The sequence below is a fragment of the Alexandromys fortis genome, unplaced genomic scaffold, assembly GCF_014885135.2.
Source record: "Alexandromys fortis isolate MF-2015 unplaced genomic scaffold, M_Fortis_MF-2015_v1.1 scaffold_84, whole genome shotgun sequence".
NCBI classification, from domain to species: domain Eukaryota; kingdom Metazoa; phylum Chordata; class Mammalia; order Rodentia; family Cricetidae; genus Alexandromys; species Alexandromys fortis.
This window is the reverse complement of record NW_026068017.1, coordinates 7,719,512-7,738,733: the sequence shown is the minus strand read 5'-3', so window position 1 is coordinate 7,738,733 and position 19,222 is coordinate 7,719,512. Positions and strand designations below refer to the sequence as shown.

Sequence of the window (19,222 nt, the reverse complement as noted above, 5' to 3'; positions counted from 1 at the left end):
CAGTAGCACAAAACATGGTCAGGACCGTTTCCCACCTCTCCTCCATACTCCTCAGAGCTCACTATGTGGCCCAGGCTAGCCGCAAACTCACGATATGCCCTTACATCCAGATTTCTTCTGCTTCCACCTCTTGAGTGCTGGGTTACAAGTGTGTGCCACCACACCCAAGTGTTTTCTGCAACAACCCTTTCTCTTTATTCCTTTGCACCTCACCCACTCGCACCCTTGCCTCTCCGTGTGTCCGGACAAAGGTTATTTAAATGCTTCAAATTGATGTTGATAATTTGAATGAACTAGACCATACTGGAACAATAAAACTATAAAAGGAAAGGGACTTCTGGTGTTATATTTCTGCTCCTTCTTCTAAGTGGCCCCACTGGGAAACCATGCATTTATCTTAATGATTCTGTGAATGCTGGAGCCATTTGAAGACTTCCAATCTGGACATGGTTTTTTATCTAAACAAGTTTAGAAGCGGAGACCAGCCTAAGAACCATTTTGCTGAGATGCCATTAGTTTCCACTGTAAGAAATAACATTTACTCTTTGGGGCAGCCATTTATCATCCCGCAGATGTGAACGGCTGACTAGGATTCTTCTCAGCTCTAAATATTAAAGGAACCCACAGATGGGAGATTCTGAAAGACATGCAAACAATACCAACAGTAGGGCAAGTAATGGCAGGTCCTTTCAAGCATGTGAGGTAAGGTATTTCTAGGGTGTCTCACTGAAGCCACTAGTGATGGCTGCTCACTCTGGGCTGGCCATCCCATGGAATCAGGATTTCAGGTGTGCTGCCTCATTGGACATTTGGCTTTCCAGATGAAACATTGTGTGGGGTCCTCCCCCAGATGAATGCGGATTACATGCACACCCCCCCCATCATGATACCTTGTTATCATCCATGACAGTGTTCAGAGACTCAATCCACATCGGGTCTATATCACCATCTAGTAAGATCCACTTGGGCCCGTCATGGGAGATGTTGGCAAGCTCCCTCATGATGGAAGAGAAGAGTCCTGTAAGGAACCACAGATGGCTTCTTTTTTCCAGCACCGGCCCTGGCTCTCTTGACACAGCTTCCTGGCATTGGCTACAACACTCATGAGTTGCAACCAGGCAGGGCAGGCCCAGCTTTGCATCTTGCTCTACCTGGAACCTGACACTTGCGTCTGGGGCGCATTCTTTCTGGGGTCCAGACTAACAGCAGAACATCAGGAGGGAACAGTGCAGTAGTTCTTGGCAGTTCAGGTTTTTAAGTGACAAGGGACTCGGACAATCATCTCGGCAAGTGACTGCATCACAAGAGAATTATCCAGCAAGGTTTGCAAGGTGAAGCTTCTGTACTTTGTAATCAGAGTCTTCGCAAATCTTGTTTGTGAGAGACTATCCCTCTTATTCTTATTGTCATTACCTCAGAATCTGTGTATTAATTTGGGTAGGATTAATTTTTGTATTAAACTCTCCTACTAAATGACAGGGTCTATCTTTAAATTTTTTTGTTCAGGTATTGTCTTATGCCAACACTAAAATTATATAGTTTTTAAAATCTATTTCATTGGCCAGAATATTCCTGAATATTTCATAGGCTTCTCTGTTAATTTGAATGGAGATTTCTCCTTTGTGTTCTCACTTTCTGCTAACTATTGCTAGTAGAGAGAAAGGTTACTAAATTATATATATTTATGTTCAATTACCTTTAATAAATTGTCTTATTAACTCCAGTGATTTTTCAATAAAGTCTTCTAGACTTTTCTTACTGTAGAGTTGCAGAATTAAGAAAAATCAATTTTTCTCTTTTGATCCAATTTATACCATATATTCTGTTTTCCTTGCTTTACTGCATTCTCTGAGCCCACAGAGCAGGCTGAACAATAAATTTGACTAGAAGCTCCCCTGGCTTGTCCCCCTCCTTAACAGAGAGGGTTTATGCATAAGCACTCAGAAAGGTTGACTTTGCTTTGGGCTTTAGATACAGAGTCTTCATCATATTGGGGCTTCCCATCTGATCCCTTTTTACCTAGGACTTTCTGCTAGAGGTGGCTATTTAACGTTTATTCTCTATTGATCAATTTATTTTCTTTTGACAATGCTTTCTGTTACTGTTTTATAAAAACAATTGACTGATTGGCCTTTATATTCCAAAGAGTATACTATACTTGGTAAAACTCAACTATTCTTTTGGGACTGTTAAATTCTATTTGCTGTTATTTGATTTAGAATTTTTGCATCTGCAGCAATAAGACAGTGATTTTCCTTTGGTTCTACATAAAAGCTGGTATCAAATTATTCTGGATCTAAATAATGATTTCTGAGCCACCTTTTTATGGTTTGAAATGATTTGTTTTTGTCCTTCTATAACTTTTACATTTTCATTTTCATTAGTTTACTCGGGTTCCTTACTTGCTATGGAGTAAATATTTCTAATTTACATTTTGTTAGGGGTCATCAATTTCAGATACTATGTTATCTGTCCAACTATTCTTTTTAAACATTATTTCTACTGCTTCATTGGCATTTTCTTAAAATTATTTGAGCATATTCACACATGTGCAGATGCGTGTAGAAGAACATGTTCATATGTGTGCAGGTGTGTGGAGGAACATGTTCATATGTGTGCAGGTGTGTGTAGGAACATGTTCATACATGTGTAGATGTGTGTGAAGGAACATGTCCATACATGTGCAGGTGTGTGTGGAGGAACATGCCCATACATGTGCAGGTGTGTGTGAAGAACATAGGGTAACCTTGGGTGGTGTTCTTATGTGCAAACCAGTTGCTTTTCTTTGAGGCCAAGTCCATCCCTGGCCTGGAGCTCATTAAGTAAGCAAGGTTAGGTGACTAGCGAGGCCCAGAGACCTCTCTACCTCCTCAGCACTAGGATTACAAGCATGTGCCACTGCCTGTCTTTTGTATGTGGGTTCTGAGGATGTATCTCAGGGCCTTGTGTGCACAAGCCAAACATTTTAATGACTGAGATACTTCTCCAGGCCTGTCCTTTCTCTTTATGTAAACATACACACACACAAACACATACACACATACGCACATGTTCACACATGAACATGGGCATGTACACACATATTATATACTGTTTCCCTACCAAGAATACTCATAATGAACTTATTGATCTTTACATAGAACCAATATTCATTTTTCTATGTTTGTTGGTTTGTTTCCTTCTGACTAATTTCAGACTTTATTAGTTTCACTTCCCTTAGGTATAATTTAATTGCTCAATATGGATAACAACTTCCTATATTCCCAGGTTGCTTGTTTTGATAGAGTTTAATGTCCTTCTAGGTTTCAGATCTGCAGATTCAGAAGATTCTACAGACTCCGTGTGAAGCATCCCATTCATTAATTTTACTGTGGGTTTCACTTTGATTTTCCTTCTGATTCAAGTGTAGAGAACATTTCTTGATTTTCAAGTAGGAGATTGTTTGAGGTTTTTTTTTTTGCTAGTTAATTCTAATTCTGTTGCTTTATCAGAGAGTGGGGTCTATAAAATGAGACTTTGGATTTCAATATACCTTTCTGTGAAGCAAACTGAATTTTAAACTTTTGAAACAATACCATGAACCTTGCAAACAAGAAAGGAATATTTTCTATTTACAGACTGCAAAATTGAATAACTATGTGTCATTTTTAATTCAATGATATATCTGAGAATTCTGTGTGTACACTTCTTTTTCTATTAGAACCTATATATGATTTAGAAAAAGGGTATAGAAAAATAGCCTACTACATCTTTAGTAAATTCTAAAAATTGCTAAAAGTCTATATTTCATTCACTTCAAAATTATGCTTTTTAGTGAATATAAATTCTTGATTACTATATTGTCTCTTCCAGTTTCCCTAAACATAACGTATATATTTAATATAGATTTAAATAGAAATACAGCAAATTTTAAAATGTTGAATTATAATATCAAGCTCAAATTTAATCCGGGAAAATAAATGCTTGAGAGTCCCCAAGAAAATTACAGCCAGGGGGTGGTGGCACACACCTTTAATCCCAGCACCCAGGAGGCAGAAGCATGAGAATCCCAGAGTTCAAGGCCAGCCTGGTCTACAGAGTGAGTTCCAGGATGGCCAGGGCTACACAGAGAAACCCTGTTTCGAAAAACGAAACAAAGAATTGTGAGGGCAGATTGTAACATTTACTTCAAAACAGCTGCCACAGGCACAGAGTGAAGCTAGTTTAGGAACAGGAAAATATGAGAGCGGAGCAGCCTGGAAACCCTGGAGCCAACTCGGTGTGCATGGGTTCAATATGCGACAAACTGGTGTATAGGCTAAGATGGGAAGAATGATCTATTTAATAAACGGTACTGCCACAGCCAATTGCCAATCTGTAAGGAAATAAAGCTGATTTTCCTATGACTGTCTCATACTAAGCCACCAAATAAATTCCAGATGGGCTGAAAAATGTTAATATAAAAGAATCCTTATTGAACAAATTTATGATACTATATCTGCAGCTGAAAATTAGACAGAGTTATAAATGAACAGGGATCCCAGCTGCTGCAGGAGTGAGACATACACATAATGGCCTTTAAAAAATGCATGGTAGGATGCAGCATGGAGTTCTGTAGACACATGATAGGGCCCGGCATTAGCACCACAACACATGTTAGATGTCACAAGTAGAGGTGCTGCCTTTGTGGCTTATGCCTGTGTATATGAACTCTCACACACGGATACAAAATAACAAAGGGAAACAAACCATGAGAGGCAGAGCACTAAAAGCAATTAAGACAGAGACCATCACTAACAGGGAAATGAAAATCAGAGTCGCAGCTCAGCAACTTAACTTGTTCTGGGTCTCTGAAACTCTTTAAAGATCAGGCAGTTTGGCTCTGATGAAGTCAGACACTGAACTTTTAGGAGAGTCTGACATCTCCTCATCCAGACTGTAGGTTTTGTGGGTTTGTGGTCCTCTGTACTGATACGGAAGGCAAAATCCTTCTAGGGTGGAGAGGTTACCGCCTGCTTCACTAGGGACCGGGTCCAGACTCTAGTCCATTGCAGGCACCTTCTCCATCAATGCTAGGTCAGTGCCGGTAGCAGGGAAAAGCCCTCTGTGAGATGCTGGCAGGTGCCATTTCTTTAAGAATGAGCCATGAGCTATCTCTTGAATCCACGCAAGGCAATGCAGCCACTCGGGGCTGTGCCATTAACTTATAAAGGATCTTTACAAAATGGGGCTAGAAGAGTTCTCAGGGGAGGGGCATTTGGAAAGTTAAGCTTTTCTCTCAGTCCAAAGTGGCTTCCTCCTTTCTAATGCTCCTCTAATTTGTGGTGCCTTGCCCCTAACTCAGTATCTTCTCCTCAGCTTACCCCTTGACCTTTGAGCCTGACAAGGGACTCTACGGATAGAAAAGACTTTGTCTTGGAGAGTCTCATTCTTACCGTCCTTCCATTCTCGGGTGGCTGGGTTGATGATGCCAAAGAGTTCATCATTTGTGACAGCTTTGGGGTTGAGGTCAGTCCACACGGGGCGACGTTTCATGACCTGGTAGGTCTTGTGCAAAGACCTCAGCACCTGTGACTTGCCAGTACCGGCACCACCCACCACAAACACAGAGTGTCTCACGGCTAGCAGCTCTTCCAGCTGGACCACCTGGGAGGAGAAAGGGACAGGTTGTCATGCGCATCCAACAGCTGCTCTGTGAGTGAGGCTGGTGTGTGAAGTCAAGGGTGGGGTAATGTTGGGCACAAGCATGGTGGGGTCTAAAATGCAAGGAGCATCACGGTTCACTTATTCATGTGTCCCTCATCCACCCAGGTCAGTATCACTGGCCAACTAAGTTCAAAGAAGGTACCAGATGGGGGGCATTCCAATAGGCTGCCACAGTCTGATAGGGAAGAAAGGTACAATGAAAAACCACAGAACAAGGTGATAATGCTCCAACACACGTATTGCAGTGTTGTGGGTTGGAAGATGACAAGAATAATGAAAGCTTTACAGAGAAGGGCTTTGAAACAGGGCTCCACAGGTGACTAGGGGTTTGTCCAGAGGATGCACAGGAAGGATATTTTGGGGAAATGGGGGCTGGAGGATGACAGTGTAAACACAGGTTTGCGGTATGATGGATTGTGATGTGGTTGGCTGGATGGTTTGAAGAGGATGGAGTCAGAGAACCTCATGGAGACGGGGTTAGCATCCAAACCACTGTGCAGCCAGTTAGACACCAAATTAAGGCCTGATATAATATAAGCTATTGCCATCCTTCTGCCCCATAGGTTGCTACCGATAGCTTCAGAGATGGAGTCCTAACTCCTTAGACTAGTTTAAAAATCCCTTTGGCCATCTGACTCAAACCAGACCTTTCATCTCTCAGCCCCTACTATGTACATTTCTAGCAGAGAGATGTTGCTCCTCTCTGATGCTGGTTTCCATGTTTTTGTGTCCTGCTTATAAGGCACCCTTTCTGGATCACAGCCCTTGGCAGTATCGCAGTGGCTACTTGTCTATTTTACTATTGGATAGCTGGCTTGCTAAAGGACATCAGGGCTTTAAGGGGTGGGGCCTAGGGAGTGGCTTGTAGGTCACTTGGGGACATGCTATTAGAAGTACCAGGGTTTCTTGTGAGACCCCATGGCACTCTTACGTGATGACTGTTGAAAGGAGGCTCCTGCGCATGCTCACCCAGCTCTCGCTGGCTTTGTACTGAGGTGTGTGTGCTTGCTTGGAGAACACACTTCTGCCGTTGCTGCCTACCGTGTTGGCCCTCTGCAGGGCCAACCTGAGACAATGCAGGTGGTATGCCCTTGAACTTGAAGTTCCCTAGTCTACTGTACTACTTCTTCTACCCCCCAGCTAGAAAAGTTACGTTCTTTGCTCCCGACCCTTGAAACCCCACCAGGATACATCTCTGACTGACCCTATGGCATTCACCCTGCTCAGGGCTGAGTCCTTCCGGTCTGGACACATTCCTTTCCAGATGGAGGATGCTTTCCCCTGTAGAAGCTCTGTCGAAGGGTAGCCTATCCCACAATTCTTTCTAGTCTGCTGGATCTGATACTTCTACCGTATTCTCAGACAATTGTTGTGATGCGTGTCCCTCAGCTTCTTTTAGTTCTATGAGCTATTGTCCTTGCTTCTGAGTGATTAAAATATGAGTTTTTTAGGGATCATAAGCTTCAACAAGGATTCCATGGGACAGTTTTTGAGGAATTACTTTTTAGAATCTGAAGTGGGAAAGCAAATAGAAAGAAGGTAGTGGATGCTGTAGGGGATGCTGTAGGGGATGCTATACGGGTTGCTGTAGGGGATGATGTAGGGAATGCTGTCTTCTGACTGAAGGACCTTTAGCAGAGAGCCTCCATCTTATCAGTAGGAGTCATGGAAAAGAAGTAAGGGGGAAGAAAACAGAATGTCGTTCAATTGACAAAAATAAAGATAGGATTCTAGAAGGGAAAAAGATGGGGGAACTGGCAGGTGCTGGGGTGCTAGATGCCTTGACAAGACCACAAAGAGTTCGGAAAGACATGACCCGCCCTGATTTTAAGGCAACATTGTTAGTTACAAACATTGTATGATCCTCTGAGAGTTTCACTCCTCTCTCTGAAGCGGGTGCATCCTAGGGTTAACCACTTGAAGTGGAGCATGCTCACCCTGACATTCAGAGCCCTCTTTATCACGGTCCCCTACTGTCCTCCAGTCTTGCTGCAATCTTCTACCCTGGTTCCCATCACCCAAATGCCCTTTCCTTTGACATTACTGGGCTTCCCGCTGTTGCCTGTATAACTTCTATGTTTCCTGCACACACCCCTTCGTTGGCCCCTTCTACCCTAAACAGAAGGCAATCTTGCCTTCCTTTACTTTAAAAGTCAGTCTACCCATTGAACTTGGAAGGCAGAAGATGGTGAGTGGGGCTGAATCGACTTGCTGCAGAGGAGCAGGTCATGCTTTTCTCTCTTCTGTAAAATGAAATTCCAGCGATGAAGACACGTACCTTATTGCAACCGAAAGGGTTGGTGCCAATTCACTCTTAAATTTGTGTTTACATAATCGGGGCTTAATCTCCACCAATGAGCATATGGTGTGTTGGAAATACCTTCTGTAAGATCTTTGCCATACATGCCTTCATGGGGCACCCTTTTTCCCTCATCAAAGGCCTTCCTGTGCTGTATTGTAAAGGTTCGTTTCATAGAGTGGATTGCCCCTGTATCATCTATTTCATGTTGTTGGGGGAATCACATGTGAGACAGATTACAAAACCCACATGTGAACTCTATGGTGATACCCATGTGTTTTGCAAACCTATTATCGGACAGGAAGAGTCATCTGTGTCTTTGTACTCAGAAGCCTTGGTTGTTGTTTGTGACAACTGTCTTCTGTTGCAAGCTGAACCTGTTAGCATGCAGTCCTTTCTAGGACTTTACATGATGCACACTCTGTAACCATCAAATTCTGCAAAATTGCATGTGAAAACAACAGACTCGTGAAAAGCCAGGCTTGGGGATGGCCATAAGAGATGCAGGAAACTTTGTGCTCCAAGCCTTTAAAAGTCGGCAGTGAATCCTAGCCCAACCCAGCGACAGCCCAGTTCATTCCTATGCATTGTCACCTGGCCCCATTGTCAGTCTGCCTTGGTAGGCTTAAACCAGGTGCTGGGCTTCCTCATTAGAGAGGCAGGCCCCGCTCTCTAATGGAGACTATTTTAATATCAATTAGAGATCAGACCCAGATGGAACCTTCCTCATTAACCCACCATTTGAATGTGAGGGAGATGGTTTCCCGGCCTTTCTGTGTGCCCTTTGCAGCTTCTGCCACAGAACACAAGCACCTAGACTCGTTCTTAAAGACACTAGCAAGCATCTCCTCCTTAACGTATTTAGCACTAAATAGTTCATTTTTCATGGATACTAATGGCAGACCTCCCTCTTTCTCTTGTCCTCCCCACCATCATTCCACATTGTGGCCTCCCAGTAAAGAATCAGTAAGTGAATGAAAGTATCTCTAACTGGATATTTATCTGCACAGCTAAGATTCTATTTGAACGAAAAATAGAGTATAACTCATGGTCTAAGAAAAGAACTCAGAGACAGAAAAAGCTTATAAGGGAAAGCCTCGTGTACCTTGAGCACAAAGTTGTCCTCAGCCTGGAGTTTAAGGTCCAAGATTGCTTTCCGAACCACAGCTTCAAAGTTCAGGTCTCTCCTCCGGGGGACATCGAGAGCAGGAAAGAGGTCTCCAATCAGACCCATGAACACCGGCATGTCATCTGTCACAATCTTAGGGATGTTGAAATCTCTCAAGGAGCGCATCAGGACTTGGTCCTCTGGTCGGTCAGGGTCTCCTCGTTTCAGGGACCCTGCTACCACGAGGACAGACTTGATGGCCCGCAGTCCCCAGTCATAGTGATCCTGTGGGAAGACAGCAGAACTGAGGCTAGAGTTTTTTGGATGTAGAGCATTGCAAATTACACAGAACATGCTACAGGTCACTACTGAAGCCCAGGTAGAAGGAGGGTGACTAGGTCTCTGAATGCTATGTTCCTGGTCTGCCATTGCCTGTATTTTTCCAGCTATGACTGTGAGCAGACATAGAACAGTCAATGGGATGGGGCTCTGGTGGATGAACTAGAACCATCTTCAAATTGATCTAGTTGTTCCTCATATATTCAGAGGGTGGGAGGGGGAGGACTGTCAAGGAGAGAGCACCTCAGCTGTTAGAGAAGGTGTATGTTGAGCGTATGAGATTTTCCTTGGATACCTCCAAACTCACTGAAAATCATTTTTAAAAACTATATTCCCCGAGGCTGGTAGAATAGCTAATTGGCAGAAACCAGGCCTAGTACAGCCTACTGAATGGAAGGAGATCTTCACCAACCCCACATCAGGCAGAGGATATCCAAAATATATAAAAAAACTCAAGAAATTAGACATCAAAATTCTAAGTAACCCAATTTAAAAAATGGGGTACAGAACTAAACAGAATTCTCAACACAAGATTCTCAAATGGATGAAAGACATTTAAGGAAATGTTCGATATCCTTAGCCATTAAAGAAATGCAAATCAAAACAACTCTGAGATACCAACTTACACCTGTTAGAATGACTAAGATTAAAAAATCACCAATGATAGCTTATGCTGGAGAGGATGTGGAATAAGGGCAAACTTGTACAACCACTTTGGAAATCAGTATGGTGGTTTCTCAGCACTACCACTCTTGGGCATTGCCCCAAAAGATGCTCAATCATACTATAAAGACATTTGTTCAACTATGTTCATAGCAGTATTGTTTGTAATAACAAGAACCTGGAAACAACCTAGATGCCCCTGTCAACTGATTAAGAAAATATGGCACATTAGAGTACTACCCAGCAATAAAAAATAATGACATCTTGAATTTCACATGCAAATGGGTGGAAGTAGAAGAAACCATATTGAGTGAAATAACCAAGACCCAAAAAGATGAATATGTTATGTACTCACTCATAAATGGACACTAGATATAAACAAAGGATATTGAGTCTATAGTTCATTATTCTAAAGAAGCTAATAAGGTGAACCCTAAAAAAACATATATAGATCCACCTGAAAAGTCAAAATAGACAAGATCACGTAACAAAATTGGGAGCATGGGGGTGGGGGGAGGAAGGAGGGTGGAAGGGGAAGAGGAGGGAAGAAGGGAAGGGGCAAGGAGAACTTGAGGGAATGTGATAGTTGAGATGAAGAAAGGACAGAGATGAGAACAGGAAAAGGGATATCTTGATTGAGGGAGCCATTATGGGGTAATCAAGAAACCTGGCTCTAGAGAAATTCCCAGGAATCCACAGGGATGATCCCAGCTAAGACCCTAAGCAATAGAGGAGAGGAGGCCTGAACTTGCCTTGCCCTGTAGTCAGACTGATGAATATTTTTAATATCACCATAGAACCTTCGTCCAACAACTGATGGAAATAGAAGCAGAGACCCACAGCAGTACACTGGACTGAGCTCCCAAAGTCCAGTTGAAGAGGGGGAGGAGTGAGAATATGAGCAAAGAGGTCAATACCATTATGGGTACACCCACTGAACCAGTCTACCTGAGTTAATGGGAGCTCATCAACCCAGCTGGACTGGTAAGGAACAAGTATAGGACCAAATTAGTCCTTCTGAATGTGGTTGACAGTTGCATGGCTGGGGCAGACTGAGGGTCCACTGGCATTGGCACCAGGATTTATCCCTACTGCATGTACTGACTTTTTGGGAACCCATTCTCTTTGGATGGATACCTTGCTCAGCCTAGATATAGTAGGGAGTGCCTTGAACCTTTCCCAAAGCAATGTGCCTTACTCTCTGAAGAGTAGATAGGGGTGGGGTGAGAGGGTATGTGGAGGGAATGGGAGGAGGGAAAGGAGTGGGAACTTGGATTAGTATGTATAATAAAAAAGATTGTTTTTAAAAAAATAAAAAAGAGCATTGGAAGGAATAGAAATCAGTTAGACACAGACAAGGGAGCACTGCTGTCAAGGTCCGAGAAACAGGTGTCCACAGGCTTGGGATAGAGGAAAATTTATCAAAGAAATCAGAGAAGACTTAGGTAGAACACAGCATGGAAACCATGGGCCTGAGCTGTTGAGGAAGGCAGAGTGCAGAGCTCTATGGCCTTGAGCTGAGGGATCAGAAGTTTGTCTTGAAGTTCAGAGCAGTGACAAGCATTTGAAAATAATTACTTCAGCTAGTATCTCAAGAATGGGTTGAGGAAGCTGAATCACCAGCAGCAAAATTATTCCAGAGGCAGGTATAAGATTTAAACTGAGAGACATGGGTACTTGTAACTAGAGCAGCAGTGCTGAGTACAGAAAAGCATGGGTGTTCTAGTTAGTGCTAGTTAGTGTTCTGCTGCTGTGATGAGCACCATGATCAAAAGTAACTTGGGGAGAAAAGGTTTATTTTAGCTTACAGACTACAATTCATCATTGAGAGAAGCCAAGAGGGAAACTCAAGTAAGGATCTTGAAGCATAAATCACTGAGAGCCACTTACTGCTTTGTTTCCAGGCTCATATTGTACTCTCTTTCTGCCATAGCTCAGGTCTACCTGCCTAAGGATGGTGCTGCCCACAATGATCTAGGCCCTCCTATATCAATCAAGAAAATGCCCCACAGACATGCCCACCAGTCAGTCTGATGGAGGCAGTTCCTCAATTGAGATGCTTCCTTCTCAGGAGTGTCAAGTTGAAAACCAAGATGACAAGGTGACTCCAGAAAGTAGAATTAACATCGCTATGTTGCTGTGGAATCATCCTTTCTTACACTGTGAAGACGTGTTGCTCTTAGTGTTAACAGAGAGCTGATTGGCTAATGGCTAGGCAGGAATCTGGGGGCAGAGAGAATGCTGGGGAGAAGGGCAGAATCAGAGGAGACGTCATGAGATGCAGAGTGAGCAAGACAGGAAGCACATGCATGAGGTAAATGAGTCACGGGTAACACACAGACAAATACAAATGGGTTAAGTTATAAGAGCTAGTTAAAAACAAGTCGAAACTACTGGTTGAGCATTTATAATTATTAAGAAGTCTCCATGTGGTTATTTGGGGGAGTAGCTAGCAGGCCAGAAATGTCTGCCTCCACTTTGTTGATGATTTGATCCAGGAGGGAGAAAGAAGTGTCAGGAATGAATCCTGTCACCCCTGTCCCTAATAGAAGGGAGCAAATGACGACATCACGTGCTGTGTCAGGAAGAGCAGGGAAGGAAGGTTCTGGTGGGAGTTGGCGGGGAAGAGCAGCTCTGAATGTGCTGACTGGAGGTGATATTTAGATGTAGGGAGAATGGTGGGGTACAGCACTGATAATATATGTTTAGATACAAGAGAGGGATGTGGGACAGAGTTCTGGGTAGTCACAGGCCTGGAAGCTGGTGGCCACAGAGAACAGAGAAGTCAGATGGAAAGTATAGAGAGAGCAGGATTCCTCTCTCTTGTAAATGTATCACAGGCCTGATAGAGACCATGGTGGTGATGGTGACCAAGGCCAGATGACTCCGAAGGGAGTGTGAGCCTCACTGGTAAGAGTCCTGGGAAGCTTTGCTGGTTGGTTGTCCTTGACACCATGAAATTGTTCATACTAACCTCCTTAGAGTGCTGTTTCCCGGATCTGCCTTCAGCAGAAGCATTTTAAAGCCACACTACCAAGGGAAAGCATGAGGCCATTATACTAAACCACTTCCAGCACCCAGCCCATCTCATGTCCTCTCAAAAAGAGACCATTCCCTCCAGGGACTGCCACTTGCCACTGCCGTGTTTCTCATGGGACAGCTGTCTGGGGAAGGTTTTTAACTACTTAAAAATAACTCGCCTCTCAAAAACCTTGAGAGAGTGTTGTTGAACACTGAACACAAAATTTACGGAAGAACTCTGAGCTTTTATAATGGCCCAGACCCTGTAAGAATACTCAGGTCTGTTGGTTTAGAGGTGGGCCACAGCATGGCGCTTGGCCGTCGGCCTCCACAGATATCCTACCTGTTTGGAGAGAAGTTCTTTACACAGCTGGTAAAGGGTGATAAACTTCCTGGCCAACGACCGAGCTTCAATGAATCCTTCTGCTACCAGCATAATCTCACAGATGAGCTCAAAGTCTGGAACAACCATTGCACAAGGCCTGGATGCAGGGAGACAGAGGTGAAGGGGAGACTGCAGGACAAGAGACGCTGGCTGCAATCAGGCAAAGAGCTGTCTTCAAGGGCAAAAGCTCACAGACGGGCCGTTGCAATCTAAGTCGGGGATGATTAGCTAAGGATGAAGGGATGGATCCTCCTCCCCAAAGTGGTGGATAATATCAGCAGGAGGGGGCCGAGTTGGAGCTACAGCTCAGGTCTCATCATATCTTGGGGTCAAGGCAAGGGTTATCATGGCAACTTGTCTAAAATAGGCTAGGAGCTAAGCTTGGAGAATGGAGTCTCTCCCTGGGTGGTGGAAGCAGAGTACTCCCCTGCTCTGCTCCGTCTCTGCAAGTTAGGGATGTCTTCCAGATATTTAGAACTCATTTTGTGCTTATTTGTATAAAAAAATTATTTGTTTGCAATGCTAAGGACCAGGTAGGTACCAATTAGCACCATCTTGACACAGAATAGCATACACAAAAACCCAGAGGATCTGAGATTTTCATCTCTATGTAAGAATTTACTGTGGTTTTCCTCTCTCTGGCACTCGTGATACATACATAAATACATATATACATAAGTGAATATTTAAAATACATATTTAAAATTATATATAATTTAAAATACTTGTTAAAGCTATTATTTATTTGGTACGTTATGGGAACTTACTGCTGTTAAATTAAGTGTGTGCATGTGTGCACACATGCACATACATACACGTGCCTGGTTATGAACATGTATGTGGAGCCCAGAAGACAAGCTTGAATGTTGTTCCTCAGAAGCCACCTATCTTGTTGAGACAATGCCTCTCGTTGGCTTGAAGCTCAGTGATTTAGGTAGGCTGGTAGGTCAGCAAGCCCCAGAAAGATATCCGTGTCTTCCCCTACAGTGGAAGGACAGGAGCCTGACACCACACCCATGTTTGGAAAACGAACTGAACACACATCCTTTTGTTTGCATAGCAAGCACTTCACTGGCTGAGTTATCTCCACGGCCTGTTACCTCTCTTTAATGGCATTTCCCTTGTATTGATAATATTTAGTTTTCAAAATAATTCAAGTACATACTGTCCTTTGAAATGTTTTATATTGCATTCAGAACCGAAGGAGCCACCAAATATTTAGAGTCTCGAAATTATTTGGCAGCCTGAACATGATGCTATCAACAGAATTTAATGCGACTCTGAAAAATTATGCTGCAGAAGGAAGATTAGTAAGTGGCATGGGAAAATATTAATTAATGAAAGCAGTCTATTAAACAATATGGCCAGTTCCCAGCTTTGAAAAATAAATGCTAACACAGTATGGGAAGAAGAATGCCAAGTGGTTACGGAATTGCCTCTAGGTAACAGGACTAGACTGGGATGAGCCCAGTCTCTCAGTTCAAATCCCAGCTCCGCTGTTTATTAACTAGGGACTCCATCTGTCTTCTCTGAGTACATGGAGGAAATGAATAGTATCTACGTCATAGGACCTTTGTGATAATTAAGTGTAAATAGATGTTCATCTTAATGTTTTTAAAAGATCTTTCTCAGGACTGGAGAGCTGGGTCTGGTGCTTAAGATCATTTGCTGTTCTGACAAAGGAACTGGGTTTGGTTCCGAGCTCCTACATGGCCACTAACCAGCACCTGTAACCCTAGCCCCAGAGGATACAGTGTCCGTTTCTGGCCTCCATGAGTAGCAGGCATGCATGTGACACATATACATACGTGAAGGCAAACTCATGTGCCTCAAACAAAACCAGAAATATCATTCTCATTCTTGCCCAACTCTCTTCTATGAATATAATCTAGATTGCCAGAGCCTGAACGCTTGTAGAACCCTAACATTTTGATGGAAACCCCCAGTGCAATGGGATCGGGAGGTGGAGGTCATGAGAACGAGGCCTCAGGAACAGGATGAAGTCTGAAAGTAAGGTGGCTGGCTCCCTGCCACAGTAGGACACTGTGGGTAGCCATCCTTGTACCTTGGAAGTGAGTCTTCCCAGAACTTGACCATCTGGCTCTCTGACCTTGGATTTGGCTTCAAGCACCCTGAGAAGTGTCTATTGTTTAAGTCAGCTAGTCTACAGCAGTTTGTTATTTCGGATGGCCTAGATTAAGATTAAATTTAGGAAGAAAACATGAGGAATATTTCCTAGATGGGTGATGACCTGCCTGTATCCCTGTCTGTCATACATACCTTACCTCTGCTCTGGGTAAGCACACAGCTGAAGGCGCAGTGTTCTGCTAAGGTATCAACGGTTTTGATGCAAGTAGGCATTGCTTGAGTGAGGACCACACCAACCCCCGTGTGACACAGACAGCTGCTACTACAGGAGTGGTTTTAAAGGGAGAGGCTGGACCAGATATGTGTGGGGCGGAGCCACAGTCCCACCACTCAAGAGGCTGAGGCAAACAGGATTACATGTCCTGCCCGGGCCAGCCTGGGCTACACAGTGGGGACCTTCTTTTAGAGCAAGGAAGCAAGCAAACAAACAAAAACTCCAAATCCAGGCTAGACCTAGAAGGGCAGGAAGATGCCTGGCAGCCTGACTGGTCAACACAATGTTGACCCCACCTCCCATGGAGAGCGCACTGCACCCTGGCTGCCAAATGAGACAAACAGTACTGTCATGCTTGCCATTGTCATACTTGCCACCTCTCTCCTAGGAAAAGGGTTAATAAGCGGAAAATCCAAAAGTAGAAGACACTTTTCAGTTTTCTACTCGTTGGGCCAACTTCTCTTGTCTGAAAAAAAAAATGCAAACTCTAGCTTTTGCTAGGAAAGACGTTTGTGTTTTCTTAATATATATAATATATATATATATATATATAAACATTGCTATATACAAGGGTGACAAGGGCGAAATAAAAGAGGTGTTTCTACGTGTCTTTACCAGGATGTAATCTGACACTGAGCTTTTTAGAAAGTAATTTGGCAATGTGTATCAAAAGCCTTAAAAATGTTCCTGCTCGTTAACTCCGTAATTCCGCTCTGGGAAGCCAGCCAAACAAAATAATCATGCATACAGAAAAAAAAGATTTATATACAAAAATGTACATTACAGAATTATGTTTGAATTTATTTTAAATGCTAGAAACACTCTTAATAATTCAGACACAGAGGGCTAGTTAATTATACCATGGACCACGGAGTTGATAGAAAAATATGTAGCCATGGAATGAGATTTATAAAAAAAAAATCCAATAGAAAAAATATTTATGATAGGCTAGGGGATTAAAAAATAAATAATGTTTATTTCCTCTCTCTCTATATATATATAAACTACATTTTCAGAAGAAAAATATGAGAAACTCCTCTCTGTGGAGTCTGCGTGTGGAGACATACTGCCACTCACCTGAAGAGGGCCTTGAGGTTCTCTGGCAGTTCTGTGCGGCCAGCATAGCCAGGGTTCATGGTGATGAAGATGCCCACAGAAGGATCCAGGCTGATCTCCTCCCCAAGGAAGCTGAACCTCTGCTTCCTGTCTCTGATGGCATCCTGGATGCTTTTCACCTGGTGAGGGGGGGACAGTAGCTAAAGCTGGAAATCCAGACACGACACAGGCAAATTGTCCTGTGGCCCCCTGCATTGAAGGACAGGCACGGAGCCTGCATCCTGGAGTCTTCACTGGTGGGCACTAAAGGTGAGTCTAAGAGGAATCTGTTTGTCCACATCAACATTCGGCACACCATGCAACTCAGATGGGAGTGGGCAGGACACGGGTGAGGTTTTCATTTGGAATCTGGGTTCCTTCTAGTGGTACCTAAAGTACCACTAGTGCTAGTGTGTGTGTGTGTGTGTGTGTGTGTGTGCATGTGAGAGAGAGAGAGAGAGACAGAGACAGAGAGAGAGACAGAGAGAGACAGAGACACACAGAGAGAGACACAGAGAGAGAGAGAGAAAGAGGGAGGGAAGAAGGGAGGGAGGGAGGTGCTGGGGACCAAGCTCAGGGCCTTGCACATGCCACTGGATGCCCCCGGGCCTTATTCCTATCCCTGAGTATTTCTGATGCATAGAAAGTCATTCAGCCCTCATCAAGAAAGCTGGAGGGAGCATGTCAACCCATCGCCCCCACTTCACTATGATAAATCAGAAGCATAGAGTAGAGTGATTTCTCCAGTTGCAGCGCCCCTCTCTGAGGCAGCAGGATTTGAATCCATGCCCAGGGATTCTTGAGTATGTGCTCTTGGCCCCTGCACCATGAGAATGCCAGCACCCGACACCGCCCCCCCCCAGCTTGTTTTAAGGATAATGAAATCCACATAGAAAGAAACAGCAGTAAACGTGGCACTTTTGAATGTGAACATTGTTCCCGCAGCTGTGTTTATTGTCTCAGCCGGAGCCACCCACCCCTTTTCTCCCCAGATTGCATGTCCAGAGTGACATTATGAGCAGGTGGAGTTTGAATGACGCTTCCTTCCCAGATTGGAGGATTCAGACTGTGAGAAGTGGGGGCATGTGCCAGAATGGCACAGGTAAGCTGAGGCTGGAAAGGGGCATTTCTGAGGAGATGCCATGTCCTAAACGTCTCTGGTGAAGCTGGAGGACTGTATTAGCTGAAGCATTTAAGTTCTGATTAAGCCCAAATCTTCGGGAGAGCTGATCAGCTCTGGACAGGAAGGAGGACACATTGATACCAGCCTCACAGGGTTTGCCAGAGGTTAGGACCGGGCCGCTCCTGATACACAGGTCAGCCTGGGACCTGTTGGTATTTACAGTTCTGAGGCTGCAGGGGAACCCACCTGCGGATGGAAACTTGTCTTCCCAAAGTTCATTTCTGTCCTATAAAACCCCCAAGGCCCTCCTCCAACCCTGATCAACCTCCCAGCCCCATACTTCAGCACACAGACTTGGCTTTTCAGTGTTCTGATTAACCAGCTTCTGTAGAGGTCAATCTCCTCTTTCTATTGTTTCCACATCACCTCCATCAATCCTGATCTAACTACCATGACCTGGTCGGAGCTCTGTTCTGAGTTAACAAGATCTTACAGTAGTGAAAAAGGGGACAGAAATGGAACTCAGCTGTGTATGTTTTTCACACTCTGCTTTGAGATAAATGCAAAAATGATCAGCCATAGTATAGTAGAAGACAAAAGACACACACCAGCAGGCTGGCTTTGCTCAGCTAGGCCCCACAATGCCTCCGGCAATTTCTAGGCCCATGTGGTTCCTGGAAGCAGAACCTGAAGCTGGCTGGGATGAGGGCGGCGTTTTAAATGAACCTCAAACATGTCTGTCAAGTATGGCTGCTAGAAAAGCCAAGGGTAGCCCAGTTCTGCCAAGAGCTGTAGAGGGTTAGTGTGTGTAGTGTGTGTGTGTGTGTGTGTGTGTGTGTGTGTGTATGTGTGTGTGTAGTTGGGAGAGGAAGCAAAGGGGACAATATTACCAGGCTATCTGACAGTTCTGCAATTAGGATTCAGCTCTTCTGCAGTGAAGTTCTAATGACTGAATGTATTTGAGCTCACAGCAATTAGCGGGAACCTGAGACTTCTCTCCGTGCAGAATACCAATGCCAGCCAGGCAGAGCCAGCCTCCAGCACCCCGCATGCTGGCCACCCAGGCAGAACTCTGCTGATTCACACCAGGCTCACGGTCCAGCCCTGCTAGCCTTGCTAGCCTCACTATCTGCAAGTTAGGT

The 19,222-nt window shown here is 44.1% G+C and overlaps 1 protein-coding gene across 1 annotated transcript in view; it reads right to left on the bottom strand.

Annotated features, from left to right (window-relative positions):
• Dnah9 (dynein axonemal heavy chain 9) overlaps positions 1-19,222 on the bottom strand; it is a 328,862-nt gene that overhangs the window by 197,837 nt on the left and 111,803 nt on the right. The window contains 5 exon segments of the mRNA XM_050162584.1: positions 891-1,018; positions 5,415-5,625; positions 9,090-9,377; positions 13,459-13,597; positions 16,940-17,097. Coding sequence (XP_050018541.1) covers positions 891-1,018; positions 5,415-5,625; positions 9,090-9,377; positions 13,459-13,597; positions 16,940-17,097 — 924 coding nt within the window.